At 47.0% G+C, this 19,619-nt stretch overlaps 1 protein-coding gene and 1 long non-coding RNA gene across 3 annotated transcripts in view; both read left to right on the top strand.

Moving 5' to 3' along the window:
* SLC7A3 (solute carrier family 7 member 3) overlaps window positions 1–5,199 on the top strand; it is a 30,308-nt gene extending 25,109 nt beyond the window's left edge. For both annotated transcript variants that reach the window (XM_082207438.1, XM_082207439.1), the window contains 6 exons: window positions 525–664; window positions 1,154–1,256; window positions 1,395–1,606; window positions 2,479–2,645; window positions 4,308–4,416; window positions 4,552–5,199. In XM_082207438.1, coding sequence (XP_082063564.1) covers window positions 525–664; window positions 1,154–1,256; window positions 1,395–1,606; window positions 2,479–2,645; window positions 4,308–4,416; window positions 4,552–4,682 — 862 coding nt within the window. In that variant the 3' untranslated portion in view covers window positions 4,683–5,199. The remainder of the gene's footprint in view (window positions 1–524; window positions 665–1,153; window positions 1,257–1,394; window positions 1,607–2,478; window positions 2,646–4,307; window positions 4,417–4,551) is intronic.
* A 9,331-nt stretch (window positions 5,200–14,530) lies between these two features.
* LOC309524260 lies at window positions 14,531–16,375 on the top strand. Its single transcript, XR_014215875.1, has 2 exons — window positions 14,531–14,867; window positions 15,729–16,375. It is a non-coding gene; the product is annotated as an uncharacterized lncRNA (long non-coding RNA).
* The last annotated feature ends 3,244 nt before the right edge of the window (window positions 16,376–19,619 follow it).

Genomic DNA, 19,619 nt, shown 5'->3' with positions numbered 1-19,619 from the left:
ACCAGAGGGTAGAGGAGCTGGTCGCAGCAGGACTGCTCCCTCTAGCTTCCACTTCCACCTCAGAGTCTGAACTGCCCCCTGCCTGTTCCTGCTCACTAAACTCTGTTAACCCTTCAGCTTCTGACACCTCCTTCTGCCAGTCTGCTCCCTCTTTTCCCTCTGGCCAGCACCATCATCCCACCACCAGTTTCTGGCCTCGCCGTTGGGTGTACCTCAGCTGGAGCCTCCCACCACTCTGCATCCAGCCAATCCATGCATTATCTAAGCTTGGGACATAGCTGCCTCCATCCTGGAAGATGGTATGATGGATGTGGGAGTAGACAGTGTTTTGGACACCTTGTGCTTCAGGCTCCTTAAGTCAGGCCATCAACTTGATTTGAACCCAGAAGTAGACCATGAGGGTGACTTGTGCTAAGGTGGCCACAGGCTCCGTTCATGAGCTGTTGGCCATCTGCGTTCTCTTCATATGCAAGTTCTCAGATATGCCCAGGTCTTGATTTTATGTCTCTTCCTGCCCAATGCAGCTTGCTTGGTTCCATATTCCCAATGCCACGGGTGATCTATGCCATGGCTGAAGATGGACTACTCTTCAGGTTTCTGTACCGGGTCCACAGCCGAACCAAGACTCCCTTAGTGGCTACTGTTGTGTCAGGCATCATTGCTGGTATGGATATCTTAGTGGGTCTTTGTCCTTTCGCCCTCTACACTCCCATCACCATTACCACTCCTAGTGGTGCAGCAATAAATTGCTAGCAAATTTGAAAAGCTAAGCAGAGTCTAGTATAGTTTCAAGTTGGATGGGAGACTAAGTGTTGATATACTTGCAGTGCAGGGGATTGGACTACATGACACTTGGGGTCCCTTACAACTCTATGATTCTACCCAGTGTGGCGTAATGTTTAGAATGTTGGACTATGACCTGGAAGAGCAGGGTTAGAATCGCCATCCAGCCATGAAGCTCCCTGGGTGACCTTGAGCCAGTCAACATCTCTTAGCCTAATCTACCTCAAAGGTTTGTTGTGAGGATGAAATGGGGAGGAAGCATGAACCATGTACACCACCTTGAGATCCTTGGAATATGAAGGTGGTATATAAATGTAGTAAACAAATAAGCAAGCCAGCCCATGAGTCATGTGGGGCTATTATCTTGCAGGTCTAATGGCATTTCTCTTTGAGCTGAAGGACCTGGTTAACCTCATGTCCATTGGCACTCTGCTGGCGTACTCCTTGGTTGCTGTTTGTGTTCTCATCCTCAGGTGGGTGCTTCTTGGAGTGAGCAGCACTCCACACAGAGTTCTCCAAGCCATGTCTAGGCCTGGTGGATGCCCCTTTGCAGAAGGACTGACAGGGAATTACAGTTTCCTTTTACTTAACTCTTCTGCCTTTGCTGATAGATACCAGCCTGACCTGTTCGCTCCCTCCAAAGACCTGGAAATGCTTGAGATGAATGGAAGCGAAGAAGAGAAGGTGGTGATTAATCTCTCTCTCCGTGATGGCCATGTAGCCCTGAAAGACAAGTTCACCTGGAGGCGCCTTTTCTGCCCTTCCGGAGATGTTCCAACTTCCATCTCAGGGCGCATTGTCTACATCAGCAGCACAGTTGTCTGTAAGTGCTGGCATGTGCGGGGTCTAAACTGTGCACCTGGATGGCCAAAGCCGGAGTGCACCGCAGGGGTGATGCTGAGCCCCTGCTGCTTCCCAAGGCAGAGCTCCGGTTTGGCTGTGGAGATGGATGTGGGTGGGTGGGTTAGCTCAAAGCGTAAGTGCTGCATGTTCTGACTCTGATATTTCCAGTTAAAAGAGGAATGAGGAACCTGTGGCCCACCTATTGTTGGTGGCTAGAGCCGTGATTCTCAAAGGGTGTGGTATGCCACACTGATGGGATAGGAGAGGATAGCAAGTGTGGTGGGAAGATTCAAGGACAACCAACATTATATTTTGGGAATGATATATGTTCTTATGTGGCTGAATTGTTTTCTACTTTCTGGATGTCCCATATTATAAAGCAGTTGTGTTCTAAATCAAGTACTGCTGGGAGTTGTTTCTTTTTGTTTTCCAATTTATCAATAAAAAATTCAGTGTGATGCAAGCAAATTTTTATTCTGAAATTGTGGCCCAGAGGAAAAGGTTTGCGAACCAGTAGATTAGAGTTTAGGCAAGGACAAGGGAGAGCAGGGGCCAGATCCCCAGTAACCCGGGACCAGTCGCTGCCTCTCAGCCCTGGGTTGTGGTGAGAGTAAAATGGAGGGGGCACAACTATGTGTGCCACCTTGAGCTCCTTGGAGGAAAGGTGGGCTACAAATTGAATGAATGAATGAGCCTTCCATCTTCTCTGGCCCCCAACCATGCGATTTGGGGCTGATGTGAGTTCGTGTCCTGCTTCTAGAGGTCTCTGCTTTGAGGTAAAAGATTCTCAGGTGGAACGATGGGGCAGTTTTCAGCTCTATGAATCTGGCTTTTGGTGCTCATGTCTTGCAGCTCTGATGATCACCACTCTCTGTGGCATCTTGGCACAACAGTCGGCAGCTCTCATGCAATGCAGCATTGGCTGGGTCGTTGCCTGTGTGGTTCTCCTGGTTGTTTCACTCGTTGGCACCATCATCATCTGGAGGCAGCCAGAGAGCAAGACACGCCTCACTTTCAAAGTAAGAGTTCTGGCCAAAGGGCTGCCTTTGCTTGTGGGATTTGGGGGCACTTGCATGTGGCAGAGCTGGATTATCTCAAGCTGGCACATCAGCGCTTGCCAAACAATCTTCTGCCATTGCTGGATCTTTTGGGGGAGAGATAAGCCATCACATCTTTCTCCCATTTCAGAAGTAGTGTGTGTGTGTGTGTTTACTTCGTCTTTCCCTCCTGGACATGATTGCTTGATGGTTCATCTCTCTCTCCCTCTAAGGTTTGGGAGTATTGTGCCCACTACACTGCACTTAAGACTTTAGTTCAGCTTGCTTTACAGGACCCCTCTGGTTCTTGCTGGCCTTTGGCTAGGGTTAGGGGGAAGGTGATAGGGCTCAAGATGTCCCTTCCTTCAGGAAGTGCTATGTTCCTGCCTGCAGGAATAGACTAGGACTTTCTGTTCATTGTTAAATTACTGGAGATGGAAGGGCAGTCCCAGAGATCCATTGGATGATCCTTTGTTTGTTCCCTTCAAACATTGAACTCTGATGGGGGAAGGGGGGGGATTCCCAAGTACAGTACATTTGCATCTTACATGCAATTAACTTGTGTGATTTCAACCTTGTGTGGTTGAAGTCCACAAATTAATTTCACACAAGTTGGACAGTTTAAACGCTCCTTTGCACTGGGCTTTCTGATGCAAAAGAGCTTTTAAGCTCCCAGACTTGCTCACCAGGCTCTGGGAGGCTTTAAAGAACTCGTGGGAACTTGGACGGTCCAGTGAGGTCTTGTGAGAGCAGCCCAGAGCTTTAAAAACTCTCTGTCTTGTTTAGAAGATAAGGATGGTCATGCAGGGGCAGTTCAGCTGTATGCGTTTCTGCAGATATGTGCCATCCCCAGAACATAAACCCCATACAAGGCACAATTGTACTGTAGTATAGGGGGAAATGAAGAATTTGCAATCTCCTCTAGGGGAACTGAGTGACATCCCTTCTGCAATAGCATCTGTTATGAGAATCCTCTTCTTCCAATTGTGTAAAAAGCAATTATTTCCCCAACCTACCCCAGCAACTGCAACTATCCCTAGGGATAACTGCTGCTTGTTGTAGGTACCTGTTGACCTTTATCTATGATATCACTCATGACTTAGCATCACAACCTGCCCCCTCTATGCCAATGAAATTTTGCAAGTAACATTCTTCTACTTCCACAGCTCCCATCAATGCAATCTACTTGGATGCAGTCTTCCAGCTGAGTGCTCAGCCACTGTTAATTTAAAAGCAGCACCAGCCTCCTGCTTCATTCTGTAAAAGAGCAAGACAACAGTCTCCTTCTGCACAGCCTCACTATTTCAGGAACATGATGGAACTGATGGGAGGAAAGGATTTTCAGGAAAAGGATCTTTGGAAAATATTGAGAAAGCCATTATTTCTCCATGCTGCTTCTCCCCTCCCCTTAAATACAATTACTTGGAGACTGGAAATTTGTACTGGAGGCACAATATAGGAGTTGGTCTAAGACTGTGCTTCACCAGCCCCTGCTTTTAGGGCCCCCACCCCACTGCCTGGAAAGGCCCGATTGAAGACCAGGCTAAGCTTTAATCCTAATGGAAATTGTGGGTGGTAGCTAGTTTTTCGCAAAAGGCAAGGTGTTTTGCATCCTCTTGCATTGGGCCTGTTTGTCTTTTACAGGTCCCTGGCCTGCCACTGCTTCCCCTCTTCAGTATCTTGGTGAATATCTATCTCATGATGAAGCTGGATGCAGGTACCTGGGCCCGTTTTGCTGTCTGGATGGCAATAGGTAAGGAGCCACCCTGTCGGTGAAAGCTACCATAACAGGAAACAGTCCCAATCTCACTTGGTGATCCATTGCTTGGTTGCTAGGGAAGGCTGGCTGTGGATGCTTTGTGACCATTGGGCTCCATTTCTCTTCTAGGCTTTGCCATCTATTTTGGATATGGGATCCGCCACAGTGTACAAGGACAAGTCACTCCACAGTCTCAGATAGTGGCAAGCAAACCTCTCCAGCGGGCACCCTCCGACCTGAGCCAAGATAGAGATATCTGAGAAGAGGATCTGGTTCTTTCCTTGTCCCCACCTCCTACCCACCACAGGTCCCCTTGAGCTCTGTCTGCCTCCTATGCCACCTTAGGACAAGCAGATGGCAAGCTCTGGGGCAAATGGTCTCTCCAGCATGCTGTAGTATATCCAAGTCAACCGTGTCATCCTGTAGAGCAGGTGGGGAGAGGAAGCACCAGCAGGAAGTGGGGCAGACTCAAGGGAGAGCTGATTCTTCTGCTCTTGGGGGAAAGACAACCCTTGAGCAAAGAAGCTGCCCCTCCCTTCATGTCTGTGTTTATTCTCTTTGGGCCGTGTTAGCAAGAGGTTGCCTTTCTCACATGTAGATGTTTGTGAAAGTGTCAGCTTGTCTGCAGTCCAAAAACATGTCTCTAGACCCTGAAGCTATAAGTATTTGTTGCTGTCCTGTTCATTGTTTGTATAACGTCAAAACATTGATGTTTTGTACGATTAAAACTCCAAAGGACCATTTTTTTAAAAATTAAAATTTTTTTTTTGTTATGTTGGCCATACTTCATGTCAATTTACTTTCTTCTTAAGCTCTCTTTCAACACACCTAAAAGCTAAAATACATGGCTCCATAAAACACACAATTATTTTGGGGCTTCTGGCAATCTGGTCTTGGGCCATTCAGTAGTCCAATGTGATGGTGCGGCAGAAGCACTTGAATAGATTTTGTTCCACTGCAAAGGCACATCTTTCCTTTTGCCAACTGCTTTACCCAGGCTTGCTTCTTAGCCAGAGGCCACACTGGTAAAGCAAACTTGGTGTTGCTTTACAAGCAGAATAAACCACCCTCCCTTCCACTAGCACAAGTCAAACATTCTGCAGCACGAAGCAAGGGCCTGTTTCTTGATACTATAGCACTTTTAAATGATGGTGCATTGCATGGGATTACAAATAACAAGGCATAATTGAAATCTTTTTCTGCAATGGCCCTGCTCTTCACTCAGCACTTTCACATTTTTGCAACCCGTATGCATTTAGTATTTTATTGGGGGTGCTGGAATAATTCTACTCGTCATAAGGATGGGAAACATTTCTGCACTGAAGTTCACCTTATGAAGCCTGATTCCTAATCTCTCTCACTTTGCCCTGTCAAACACTTTCAAGCTTGTTTTGTGGGGTAGCAGCTCCCCCTGCCCCCTCCAGCTATTCCAATGATTCAAAGGCTGAATCGAATGCAAGGATCAGGATGCAAGTGCTCTGATTCAGGATGAGCCTGAATGGAAGACTAGTGCAGGTCTGTGGCGTAGCTTGGCCTGCATTCATGTACCTTCGTCTCCGTCAGCTGGACCAAGGTAGACTCTTTCGTTTTGTGGGCAAGTTGATAAAAATACAAGTTAAAAGATTAAGATACAACATTAAAACAATTAGGGAGCAATCTCTTCATAGGAGGATAAAGGAAAAAGAAAAAGGGGGAGGGGATCAAACTGATTCTGAGCCAAAGGCCAGGTGGAACAACTCTGTCTTACAGGTCCTGCAGAAAGAGATCATATCCCACAGGGCCCTGGTCTCAAGAGGCAGAGCATTCCACCAGGCCAGAGTCAGTGTTGAAAAGGCCCTGGCTCTGGTTGAGGCTAATCTAACTTACCGTATTTTTCTTTCTATAACACGCAGATTTTTTCTCCTAAAAAGGAAGGGGAAATGTCTGTGTGTGTTATGGAGCGAATGTGTGGTCCCTGGAGCCGAAAAATCGGGCAAAAATCAAACCGTGCTTCACAGAGAAGGGAAACCTGGAAAGAGGAAGTTTCTGCTTTCCTGCACTCTGCCTCAGGGTCTTACTGCCCACCCTCCTCTGTTTCGTTGCTGTGTTTGCTCAAACGGAACAAAGAGCAGGGAAAGCACCTCCCCTCCAGGCAAGAAGAGGGGAAAGCAGAGTGCCGTTCCTTCCTCTCTGTGCTCCGGTGCTGCTGAAAACATGCAGGTGGGAGACACACACACACACACACAGAGAGAGAGAGAGAGAGAGAGAGAGAGCTGGCTGGCTTGGGTTACGTTGGGGAAACTTTTGCCTTCCTTTCCTCCCTCCCGTTATACCCCACTCCTGCATTCTTAGCCCTTCTGTGTTTTTCCTTCCCTCCCCACTTAAAATGTGGTTAAAAAGCATGGATCCACATGGATCCTCAGGATTTTTGCACTGGGTCACCCCAAATTCACCATCAGAGCACATAGCATGTCCATGGCTACAGCCTGCCCCCCAAAAATCATGCACCCACTGTTGCCTGGGGCTGCAATGGTGCAAAAATGTGGTTAAAAAGCATGGATCCACATGGATCTTTGCATTGGGTCACCCCAAAAATCACCACCAGAGAACATAGCATGTCCATGGCTACAGCCTGCCCCCCCCCCAAATCACGCACCCACTGTTGTCTGGGGCTGCAATGGTGCAAAAACGTGGTTACAAAGCATGGATCCACATGGATCTTTGCATTGGGTCACCCCCAAATTCACCATCAGAGCACATAACATGTCCATGGCTACAGCCTGCCCCCCCAAAATCATGCACCCACTGTTGCTTGGGGCTGCAATGGTGCAAAAATGTGGCTAAAAAGCATGGATCCACATGGATCCTCAGGATCTTTGCATTAGGTCACCCCCAAATTCACCACCAGAGAACATAGCATGTCCATGGCTACAGCCTGCCCCCCCCCAAATCACGCACCCACTGTTGTCTGGGGCTGCAATGGTGCAAAAACATGATTACAAAGCATGGATCCACATGGATCCTCAGGATCTTTGCATTGGGTCAGCCCAAATTCACCATCAGATCACATGTCTGTGGCCACAGCATGAAGCACAAAAATGATACATCCACTGTTTCATTCAGAATGTTTTTTCCCTTGTTTTCCTCCTCTAAAAATGATGTGCGTGTTATGGTCAGGTGCGTGTTATAGAGCGAAAAATACGGTACTTAGGGCCCGGGACCTCTAGCGTGTTGCTATTTATGGACCTTGAGGCTCTCTGTGGGGCATACCGGGAGAGGCGGTCCCGTAAATACGAGGGTCCTAGGCCGTGAAGGGCTTTAAAAGTCAAAACCAGCACCTTAAATCTGACCCTGTACTCCACCGGGAGCCAGTGCAGCTTGAAAAGCACTGGGTGAATATGCTCCCATGGCAGAGACCCTGTGAGGAGCCTCACTGCAGCATTCTGTACCCGCTGGAGTTTCTGGGACAGCTTCAAGGGCAGCCCCGTGTAGAGCGAATTACAGTAGTCAAGCCTGGAGGTGACCTCCATGGATCACTGTGGCCAGGTCGGAGCGGGAAAGGTAAGGGACCAACTGCTTGATGCGGTGAAGGTGGAAAAATGTTCCCTTGACTGTTGCTGTAACCTGCGCCTCCATGGAAAGGGAGGCGTCAAGGATTACACCCAAACTCTTAACGGAAGGCAATGGCACTAACTGGGCCCCCGCAAGAGAAGGGAGTTGGTCCCTCATCTCCATACCATCCCAACCCAGCCAGAGGACCTCTGTCTTTGAAGGATTTAGTTTCAATTGGTTCCCACGAAACCATCCAGCCACAGCTTCCAAACATCTGGTCAGTGTGTCCAGGATCGAGTCGGTATGGCCATCTATCAGCAGATAGAGCTGAGTGTCGTCAGCATATTGGTGACAACCCAGCCCAAAGCTCCGGATAATCTGGGCAAGGAGGCACATAAAGATGTTTAAAAGCATCGGGGAGAGGATTTCGCCCTGTGGCACTCCACACACCAAGGAGTGGCGCAACGACAACTCCCTCCCTAGTGCCACCCTCTGTCCCCGACCAGAGATCAAAAGAGCACAGCCATTTACGGGCTATGCCCTGTATCCCCATGTTGGCGAGGCAGTGGTCCAAAAGATCTTGATCAACCATGTCAAAGGCTGCTGACAAATCTAAAAGGATCAGCAGTCCTGACTCGCCTCAATCCAGTTTTCTGCGGAGATCATCTGTTAGGGCAACCAGAGCCGTCTTGGCCCCAAAACGAGGACGGAATCCAGACTGAAATGGATCTAAAGCCGATGTTTCCTCCAGAAACCTACCAAGCTGTTCAGCAACTCCTCTCTCAATTACCTTACCCAGATATGGGAGATTTGAAACTGGGTGGTAATTGGATAGGGGGGAGCATGATCACATCTATGCCAGCACCAAAGATCAAATGCAGTGTGTGGCCTGCTTGATGAGTCGGGCCCATAACAAACTGGGAGAGCCCCAGTGTTGCCATGAAAGTCACTAGGTTCAGAGCCTGTGAGGAGGGGCGGCATCGACATGGACGTTGAAGTCTCCCAAAACCAATAGGTTTGGGAACTCCAAGGCCCAGCCTGCCACCATCTCCAGCAGGTCTGATAGGGTGGCTGCCGGTGCGCTAGGTGGTCGGTACACCAGCCAGACAGCCAAGTTCTCCTTGGTGCCCCACACGAGACCAACACATTCAATGCCGGAGATTGCCGGTGGTGGCAGAGACCTGAAAGAGCAATCCTCCCGGATTAACAACACTACTCCTCCCCCCCGACCCACAGTCTGCAATTGATGGAGGACAGAGAAACCTGGAGGTGTTATCTCATGTAGGGAGATTACTTCGCCTTCCCGTACCCAGGTCTCTGTCACGCAAGCCAGGTCAATCCCCTGCGACACAAAAAAGTCACCCATGGTGGCGGTTTTGTTGCCTATGGACCTGGCATTGCACAACACCAATGATGGAGGTGGGTAATCCCTGCTCTCCGTACCCTTGGGACGGGGCGTAGATTGGAAGGGGTTCGAGCATCACTGCATCTCAAAACCCTTCGCCGATAGCGATATGTAGCCCCACCGCCATTCTTCCCTAGCCCTTCAATAGTGGGAATCGCAGACCCCATACTAGCCTCCCCAATAGAGGGGCAAGATCTCCTCACTAACAAGTCATCTCTGGGCCAGGACTCTTGGGTCAGAATGGTATGGGGAAGAGGTGAAAGTTCGATAGGGAAATTATCCCTAGAAGATAAAACCCAACCAACCGCACCCTGTTCCCATAGAGTCGAATGCATCTCTCTGATGTTACACTATCGATGCACACTTTAATATAGGAGAGTATGGCATCTGTGTATCTATGCAGATCTTGATGTTCAAACACACTCCAATCAGTGCTCTCAAAACAATCCTGGAGCTGACTAAGAGCACCCTCTGGCCAAATTCTAACTGTTTTTATAACTGACTGAATTCTTCTCCTGAGAGGGATGTACTTCGGACATAGAAAAACTGAAGAATGAGCCTAAGTGGGGGAAGGGGATTGCCCTGTATGCCTGTTTCAAACTGGAATACGCGAGATCTAGAATATTCTGTCCTCTAGTGGGAAATTTCACAAACTGTTCAAACTTAGGAAAAACCGTCTTTAGGCAGGCTTGACTGAAGTCCCCTGCCACAACAAGGGCGCCCTCTGGGTGGATTTGCTGCTGCTCGGAGATGACGTCATATAGTTTAGAAAGTGCCGTACTGACATTAGCATCAGGTGGAATATAAACAGCTATAATAATTATGACAGTCACTTCTCTAGGCAGATAAAATGGCCGACATGTAACTGCCATCAATTCTAGATCTGTGGAGCAATACATGGAAGCTACTTTGCTGTTAATGCACCAACCATTGTGTATGTAAATACAGACTCCTCCACCCCTAGTTTTACCAGAATCACTGTTTCTATCAGAGCAATAAATTATTCGATTTATCAGCTCAACTACAGCATGCGGTACTGCCGAATGTAGCCAAAGGAGCATCTTTTATGTAGTTTGTTAATTTTTAGATAGATCTTAAGGGCCAGGAAGAGTGTTCACAAAGAGATGGTAAATACTGCCCATCCTTCCTTCCTTTATTGCTGTTTATGACCTCTGGGTTTGCTGAATGCATTCTTCCTTTTTAGTTCTGTTTTATTTACCCCAGAAGTATGCATGCTTAAATTAGTTTTGTAGTGTAACTTTGTCCCCACATGGGTTTTTTTGAAATGCTCAGAGGAAATCTGATTGGTTTTTACGAACACTGGGTAAAAAGTTCTTTTGTGAATAAAACGACCTGGGCCGGAGGGTGGACAGGAATTTTTATTATACGCACTCTTCCCAAAGTCTTGCTGGTTCAAGCCTCTGTGTGTATTTTATTATCAGACTCCAATCCTTCCTTTACTTTGGGAACGCCTCAAGTGGTGCCACGTGTGAGGCAAAGCTAAAAGAAAACTTCAGTGTGTGAGGCAAATCTAAAGGGGAACCGTGTGAGGCTTGTAAGAAAACCTCAGCATGTGAGGCAAAGCTAAAAGAAAACCTCAGTGTCTGCGGCACAGCAAAAGGAAACCTCTGCAAAGGGAAGCCCCCAGGATTGGACTCTCCTCGGAGCTAGCAACCTGCTGTCCCTCGGTCGCGGTGGATCATCTCCTGCAAAACAATTCCCGAACTTAGGATCTCATTCACTCAGAATGAGCCCCAAAGACACGTATCTATTACCCTTCAGGTGAGATCATGGGAAGCAAGCTTTCACATGTGCAAGAAAAGCATAGGAATAATTTGTTATTTTTGCTACCTCAGGCAGGGCATGATAAGCATTTAGCATCCCTAGTAGAAAAAATTGTTGTTAGAGATTGCTAGACTGTGCCTCCGGTTTCCAGAGGGGGTACTTATGACATTTAAGAAATGGAATGAGCTGGGAGATGCACTCCATAGACATTTTGAGGCATCTGTACAAGTCTTGCACACCTTGCATTTGTGTAGAGATGCAGTTGGAAAGCTCTCTAACCCTTTGCTCCAACCACCAGCTCTCTCTGTGAATGCTCCCACATTGTTGCAACCCATAGCTGCCTTTAAAAATACCATAATATTGTCTCCCCCCCCTCAGCCTCTAGATTTCCAGCCTCTCTCCTCTGAGGTTATGCCAAAGGTAATTCCATTGGCACATTCCTTTGCCAAAAAATTGCCTGGGTTGAATGTAAATTCCATGTCACCTACTTATTTAGTGGGCAATCCTCCGCAAGGGGCTCAGACCATAGTGCAAACATTGATTATTCCAAATATGGCAGAAGGAAGCAGTGAAGAAAAAATAGCTGATACCTTACCATTATTAGCAGTCTGTCCTGTTGTTCAGAATGCACAGGAACAGAGAGCCCATGAATCATTGCCCTTTGCAGTTTTTAAATAACTGAAGCGAAGTGTGACAGAAAATGGCTTGCATGGCATTCTTGATGGGCTAAGAGCAGCCAGTACTTTAATTCCAAACCTTGAAGCGTCTGAAGTCTTAATGAAACAATTGGCTAATGAAAATGAAAATGCTGAATGCAAGACTGCTCTTAAAGCGATGCACCAGAAGCCAGAAACAGAGATTGCTCAAATGATTAAGCCTTGCCAGAATATTGACACTGAGACTCACAAATCTCCCCTCTAGCAGCAGCTTTGTCTCCTTCAGTTCATCCTGCTAAAGACAGGCAATGCCACTGACAGGTGGCCTTCCAGCCTGGGTTAAATGGGAGAACAAAGACTGTTGTGCCAGCTGATTGTCAGTCTTCCACATTAGCAAAGACAGTTGCTTTTAACACACTGTCTCCTGTGGCAGCTCTGCACCATGCCACTATGGTGGTTTATAAAATTAAGACATAGCATACAGGTCCGATTCCACCTTAGACAGTGAGACTCATTCTTCATTGTTTATTGCAGACTGTTCCTTCTCCTTTCCTCCCTGAACTTAAAATTCCTAATGAATTTACTTTACAGCAGTAGTAGAATTTTGGGACACTCGTACGCGTGACTTTCCTTAATACATATTTTACCTACAGAACTCCATTTCCCCCCAGACACTGCTGACAGAATAGTGATTTTAGAGGGGCTGCACTCTAATTTGCCTAACACTGAATTTGATATTGCTGTTTTTTCAAGCAGTCTGTGTGTATTTTATTATCAGAGTCCAATCCTTCCTTTACTTCGGGAACACCTCACACGGAACTTCCTTCAACTTCAGTAAGGCCTAGCAGTGCTCTCATCCACCATTTCCATGCCTGTATAGCTCTAAACTGGAGTTCTCTAAGGCACCACGGCATCTGGAACATATTAATAGGCTGACCCAGGCTGGCTCGTGTTAATCTGCAAGCAGATGCCTGTATCTGCACCTGGAACATAAGTAGGGTCAAAGGGAGATTGGGAGCCAGAGATCTTGCTTCTCTTACAGGAGCCTCTCTTCCCCTTGTGGGGTTGTTGATGGGGTGTGAGCTTGCAAGGCTAAAAGGGAGCTGTTGTGGATTTACCCCTGCTAACTGCCCCCAATTAAATATAGTGGACCCACCGCACAGTACACCAATTAAATGAATTTCTGCAATTTACCATAGGCTATCTTGGGGGTGGGAGTGAGGGAAACTTAGTCAAGAAGTCTCGCACAGGAGTTGATCAAGCAAGAAAAGTTTTATTCACAAAAAAAGAGGTTGGTGAAACAAAGTTGGGTCAGGAGATGTGTTCTTTCAGGAAGAAGTTAACATTACCTAAACTAAATACAGTGGTACCTCAGGTTAAGTACTTAAATCGTTCCGGAGGTCCGTTCTTAACCTGAAACTGTTTTTAACCTGAAGCACCACTATAGCTAATGGGGCCTCCCGCTGCGCTGCGGCGTCGCAATTTCTGTTCTCATCCTGAAGCAAAGTTCTTAACCCAAGATAATATTTTTGGGTTAGTGGAGTCTGTAACCTGAAGCGGATGTAACCTGAAGCGGATGTAACCACTCTATAAAGGATATCACAGGCTTAAACACAGTTGTATATGCACAGCTTTTCTTACACTACAGTTACTAAAAAATCACTTTGTACACTTCAGGTACAGTAGGTGTTATGGGAATTATAAAGTCTAAGATATAAAATAAATGTTCATAAATGTACCAAGCAAATACAAAAGTATATAAACCATGTGTAGTGAAGTTGGGAAATCTTTGTATGCTGAAACTTTGGTTCATGCAGGAGTGAGGCATTGTGGGAGAGTAAAAACTGTGGAATCCTGGGGAATGTGTATCTGGCTCTTTAATTGTTCTTAGAAGTGTAAATCAAATTGCCTCCTGACTCTAGGCAGGATGCTATGTTATCTGTCCTAGTCTTGTATTCTTTAACACCCTTACATGGGTTTGGGATATACCATATTTTGTGTGCGTCCTATGGAGCGAATGCAGGCTCCTTGGCTTCAGCGATAGCAACGCGAAGCCTCCGAAGCGCAGAGGGAGCGCTCCCAGTCCCACCAGGAGATGCTGGGGACTGAACCTGATGCCTTCTGCATGCTAAGCAGTTGTTCTACCACTGAGCTATGGCCCTAGCTCACAATATTGCTGTCAGGATAAAATGGAGAAGGTGGAGGCTGAAGTGTGTATGCTCTGTGGAGGAAAGGTGGGATAGAAGTATAAGAAGGAATAAAGTATGGAAACTAGCCTCTAAGTGAAACAACTACAGTATATTTTTAACTTACTCTCCTAATAATTTGTATATAAATTATAAAAGTGGTATATAAATTTTGTTAAATAAAAAAAGAGGAAATGTTCAGACTTTCAAACAGTATGTTATGCCTGAGCCTTCATTGCTGAAACTCCCAACAGCATTTTCATGCTCACAAACACCTGATGAAGGAACCATTGTGACATAACCCATTCAAGCAGAGTCAAGGGGCAACAGGCTGTCAACAGTGGCAGTAGTTGGGGGCTCCCATCTATTCAAAAGCCACAGAAAGTCTTTTCCTACTGCCTGAGAAATTACTCCCTTATTTAACGTTCATAATTGCTGGATCGATTTAACAGGACTGGAGTTAACATTTGCTTGGATTTGGCACCATTGCTCGGGAACTGCCTGCTGCGTCCTCCGCTCTAAAGTCACCCTGGACTTTGGGCCTCCAGCACCTTCTTCAGCATGTCCAACCCATCTAAGAGGCGTATGATACTGGTGTTCCACTGGGTTAGGAAGAAGCCCCGGACAGAGAAGCCGTGCTCCACCATCTCGGCCAGACCTTCTGCCTCTGCACCGGCTTGCAACACTCCTCACATTTCACCCTACTTCACGAGGAGCAAGACACAACCCGCTCTGCTCAGGAGGTCCAGCAGACGCAAGGTGCTGTGGTTGTCGAATCTCACCGACCCCAAGTTTTTAAGATCTGTCATTAGCACCATTGGCCGGAAGAGAGCCCGCAGGCGTGGCAAGCAAAAGAAGACTCCAGCGGGAACAGGAAAAGGGGTGAGGGCTAGGCTAGAGGCAAGAAGGCTCCCAAGCTATTTGCGGGGTGGGATTGCTTTGGAAGATGCCTTCTCACAATCTCTACCCTTGAACCACGTAAGGACATAAGAAGTGCGTGCTGGATGAGGCCACATTGGCCTGTCTAGTCCAGTATCCTGTTCTCACAGTGGCCAACCAGAGGCCTGTGGAAACAAGAGCATTCTGTATTCCCTTCCTGCATCTTCCAGCAACTACTGTTCACAAACGTTACTGCCACTGACTGTGGAGGTAGAGCATAGCCATCGTGCCTAGTGGCCATGGATAGCCTTTCCTGCATAAAACCATCCAAGTTGGTGGCCGTCACAGCTTTCTGTGGGATTGAGCTTCCAGAGGGGTAGCTGAGCATGCCTGCTGCAGGAAAAACAGGCATTAAAAGCACATTTCTCCCAAAGAATCCTGGGAACTGCTGTTTGTAAAGGGTGCTACAAATTGTACCTGTGTGGTAGAAGGGTAATCTACAGTTCCCAGGATTCTTACAGGGGAGAAGTGATAATGCTTTTAATGTATGGTGTGTACACAGCTTCAAATTAGCTCCACCAGCTCTGTAATACTAGAGCAAAGATTATAATGCATATTGTTGTTGTTGTGCTTTTATAAGTCTGGAAGTCTGGAATAAACTCAGTCACCCCTCCCATCATTAATTGTTTCTACTAGATGGGGAGGGGTGTTGGATCTGCTTCCCTGCCTGGAAGAAAGGTGCAGGTCAGATGTGTGCCCAGACCTGGCCACGCTTCGCAAGAGAGGTGTGTTGGTTCAAGGTGGCCACACTGCCTGCAACTTGCACTCCTTCCTGACGTGTCTTCCCCAAACCCCTTCTTCCAGAGGCTGGGTTGAAGTTTTCCATCACGTGGAACACAAACTCGCGGAACTACCTTGAGGCTCAGGCAGTGGTGGAAACCCTCCTCAAGCATGAGACGCCAGAGAGCCTCTTGCAATACGAAGGGATCAAAGCAGCTGTGGAGTCTCTCCTACCGTACACGACACTTCCAGAGGCTGGGCCGGTTACTGCAGGCCTCCATGTTCCTTGATTTCATGTGACAAAACATGAAGTTGCCTGACACCGCCAAGTGGGACGAGGAGATGGACATGTGATGAGCTTTATTTATTTATTTATTTATTTTATTGAGGACAAATTAGAAAAAAATACAAATATACAAAGAAAGGAAAATACATGTAACCAATAAAAAATTAGAAAACATTTTACCTCTTCTCATATTTACAATTACCAGTATTTACATCTCTACAAAGCAATATTCACAATAAAGAAAAGAAATGAAAGGTAAAATATAAAAGAAAAGAACAAGAAGAAGATAAAGATAAAGAAAAGGAAGAAATAAGATCAAGAATGAGAATTTTAAAAGTAGATAAGTATTCACTATACACAGCCATTTCCAATCTATATTTATGTTCAATTATGTATTTTCATCTTATCCTTATCTATCTTAATTAAAATATTTTTAAAAGACTTCCACTGTTTGCCTCACACGTTTTTGGTAGTCCATTTGTCAAAACCTCTGTTCTTCATATTTTTCCTTTGGGTCTCCTTAATGTCTCGCTTCGTATTTTTTATATTACTCACAAGATTACTCTAAACAAAATCAGATTTTAGTAGCCGAGCCCTGGTTTTGTAAGTAATCATTTAAACACTCCCATTGCTTCATGACCATAGAAAGCAGCGCTTCCCCCCACCGCCAGCCCCACAAGCTCGGGGGGCAGTGGGAAGGTGGTGCACAGCCTTTGTGCTGCTCCCCGACCTGGTCTTTGAGGCTGGCGGTCTTTGAGCAGCGCCCCCCCCCCGCCAGCCCCAAAGAGCAGGTTGAAAGGAACCCGAAGCCTCTGGAGCCCAGCGGGAACTCCTGCCGCACTCCTGAGGCTTCTGGTTGCCTTCACTGAAGCCTGGAGAGCGAGAGGGGTCAGTGCACTCCGGAGGCTTCGGGTGAACGCTCCTTGAATGCGCAGAGCACACCTTGTTTTAGAGGGGGAGAACAAGAAAAAAAACTTCTCCCCCTCTCTGCGCAGTGCCCCTTCAGCAAAGCGGCAGGCGAAATGGAAGGGGCTCCGTTTCTCCTGCCGCTTCGAAGGGGCACTGCGCAGAGAGGGGGAGAAGTTTTCTTTTCTTGTTCTCCCCCTCTAAAACAAGGTGTGTCCTATGGTCCAGTGCATCCTATAGAGCGAAAAATACGGTAGTTCAGACTCCCGGGATGAGGTCGGTAGAGGGGCATGCTGTGTAAGTTCGCGTTTTGTAGTCCCCTCTCACTGGACCTCATCTGCCTGCATATCCTCAGCCAGGCGGACTGAGAGGGTTACCTGCCAAGGCCTATGCCAAGTTTCCCACTTCTGAAGCTCAATAAAGTTGTGGCCAATTTGAACCCATACTCTGGTCTCTTGTCTCATCATTTGGGGTAAAGGGGTAGGTACCACAGACAGGGTTTAGCGTGTGTGCCTGCAAACAAAGTTCAGTTGTGTGGGTCTTCTGACAATCAGGAGTTATTGTCTCATCATACAGCCATTGGCAAATTGGTAATTAACCCAAAGAAATGATTGGTTTCTAAACCTGTATTCCACGTGGGGTTCTCAAGGATAAAGATTTGGAGAATTCAGATGCAAATTGCAGACCATCTTGCCATGCAAGTCATCTTGCCATGCAGACCACCTTGCCCTGGTGTTCACCTGTGGGTGTTTGACCAGAAGAACGGATTTTGTGATTTTTTTTGCTAAGTTTTGAACTGTTGATTCTTTGTGTGTATGTTTTTAGTTAGTGATATTTTGCAACATTTTTATTTTCTTGTTTGTAACCTTTTAAAAAATGTGCAAGCTTTTATTCTTTGAGTAGCTTTTTCAATAAATTTGGGAAAGGACTTTTGCCTTTTGTATTTTGTGCCTTTTTCCGGAGAAGCTAAACCAGAGCCTGACCACTTGGTACACACTACCTGTTGGATTTCTGTCTGCGTCATGGTAAAGTGACACAGAGTTGGGCAACCCAGTGAATATTGAAGGGGAGTTCTCCTCCTTGGATTCCTTTCGGGGGTTGACCCGGATAAGGGGGTGGTGGCAGCTTACTACTGTTTTGACGTGTGCCTCACAACCCCTTCGTGCACCTACCCCTCTCTGCCAGGTCTTGCCGGAGCTTGGAGGACTGGTTGGGGGGGGTAGTGCATGCGATTGCTACACCATGTGCCTGAGACAGAACTGGAGAACAATCCTGCAGCCATTTTTACTCTCCCAAATTGACCTCAAATACTTCTCTGCAAGGGGGAAGGAAAGAGGAAAACCTCCTGTTGTCTCTTTGATCACAAATCCTGTCTTAAGGGTGTATCTGTGTATGAACAGGGTGAGCCTGTGACCTGGATTCAGGAACTGAGTATTTACCATCACAAAAGAATGACCAGACGGCCCATGTAAATGCAATCAGCAACCATTATCAGGTATCTGGCAGAAAGGATTTCTGCTGTAGACTGCCCTTCAGTGATATAATGTATTGGGGGGTGGCCTTGAGCTACAGGGTAGCAATTTCAAAATCTATATAAGAGCTTGCACACCAATGTTTTTTTTGGGGGGTGAGCACCCAGTTGAATAAAGATCAGGCTTACTAGCTGCTTTGCTTCTCAATGTTATCTGGTTGGCCTCTGTTATTTTTTCCAACCGATAGGAAACCTACATAAGGACTCTATATGAGCTCTTGGGTACCCATAAGGGAAAAGGAGCAGATTTTTCTTATAACAGTAGGTGTTCAGGTTTCTAGAATAGGTGGTAAAATGCTTAACTCAGTTCATGGGCCTAGCCAGGGGAGGAACGTGGCAGCTGCCCCCCGCCCCCAATCAAGTAAAACAGTAGAAATGCTTAACTAACTGACCAATCACTTCAGTTCTGCCCCCCCCCAACAAAAGTCCTGCCCCTCCAAAAAAATCCTGGCTACACCCATGACTCAGTTTCTGTTATTTCCCTCTTGTTTCTTCACTTAGTTAAGATAGTTTAATACTTTTGGCAGAGCACAGCTTCCTTCACCGCTTAATTCTTTGTTTCATGAGGGAAGGGCACTTTTGTCATTACCCTCTCTTAGCATTCCCACTCCTGAGGTATTCCAATTACTATAACAGACCCTTTTTGCTGGCCTGGGAGGCTTCTTTTCCTAGGTCAGGGGTCTGCAACCCGCAGCTCCCGAGCCGCATGTGGCTCTTTTACATCTTTGCTGCGGCTCCGGGGCGGATACTAGCAAGGGAAGGAGGCGCATTGTGCGCCCCGACACTCCTCACTGTGGCGGGCGCTGTACTGGCTGTGACGTCGCATGGGGGCGGTGCGTGCGTTAGTCACGCACCGTCCCGACGTCACCTTCCCGCCCGCTGTCAGATTGCGGCTCCGGAGATATATTTGTTTTAAATGTCGCAATGGTTTTGCGGCTCCCAGTTGTTGTTTTTTCTTCCGAAACGGGTCCAAGTGGCTCTTTTTGTCTTAAAGGTTGCAGACCCCTGTCCTAGAAGAACCCTCCCATCTTGACTGCAATGAGCCCCAGGGAGTCCCTGCTCCCCCAGCTCCTGCCTCCCCAGGCTCAGACTCAGCCCTCCAGGTAATTCCTGTCTGAATACTCTCCCAAGATGCTATCTAAGCTATGAAGCTTCTTCCTCTAGCGATAGATATTCTCCTCAGAGGTGGGGTTGCCACCTTTGTTGTGGCAATACAGGATAGTGCAGTGCGGATGGTGGAAGATTACTTTTT

The sequence above is a fragment of the Podarcis vaucheri genome (genome assembly GCF_965113315.1).
Source record: "Podarcis vaucheri genome assembly, chromosome: Z".
NCBI classification, from domain to species: Eukaryota; Metazoa; Chordata; class Lepidosauria; order Squamata; family Lacertidae; genus Podarcis; species Podarcis vaucheri.
This window is presented reverse-complemented; position numbering and strand designations above follow the sequence as displayed.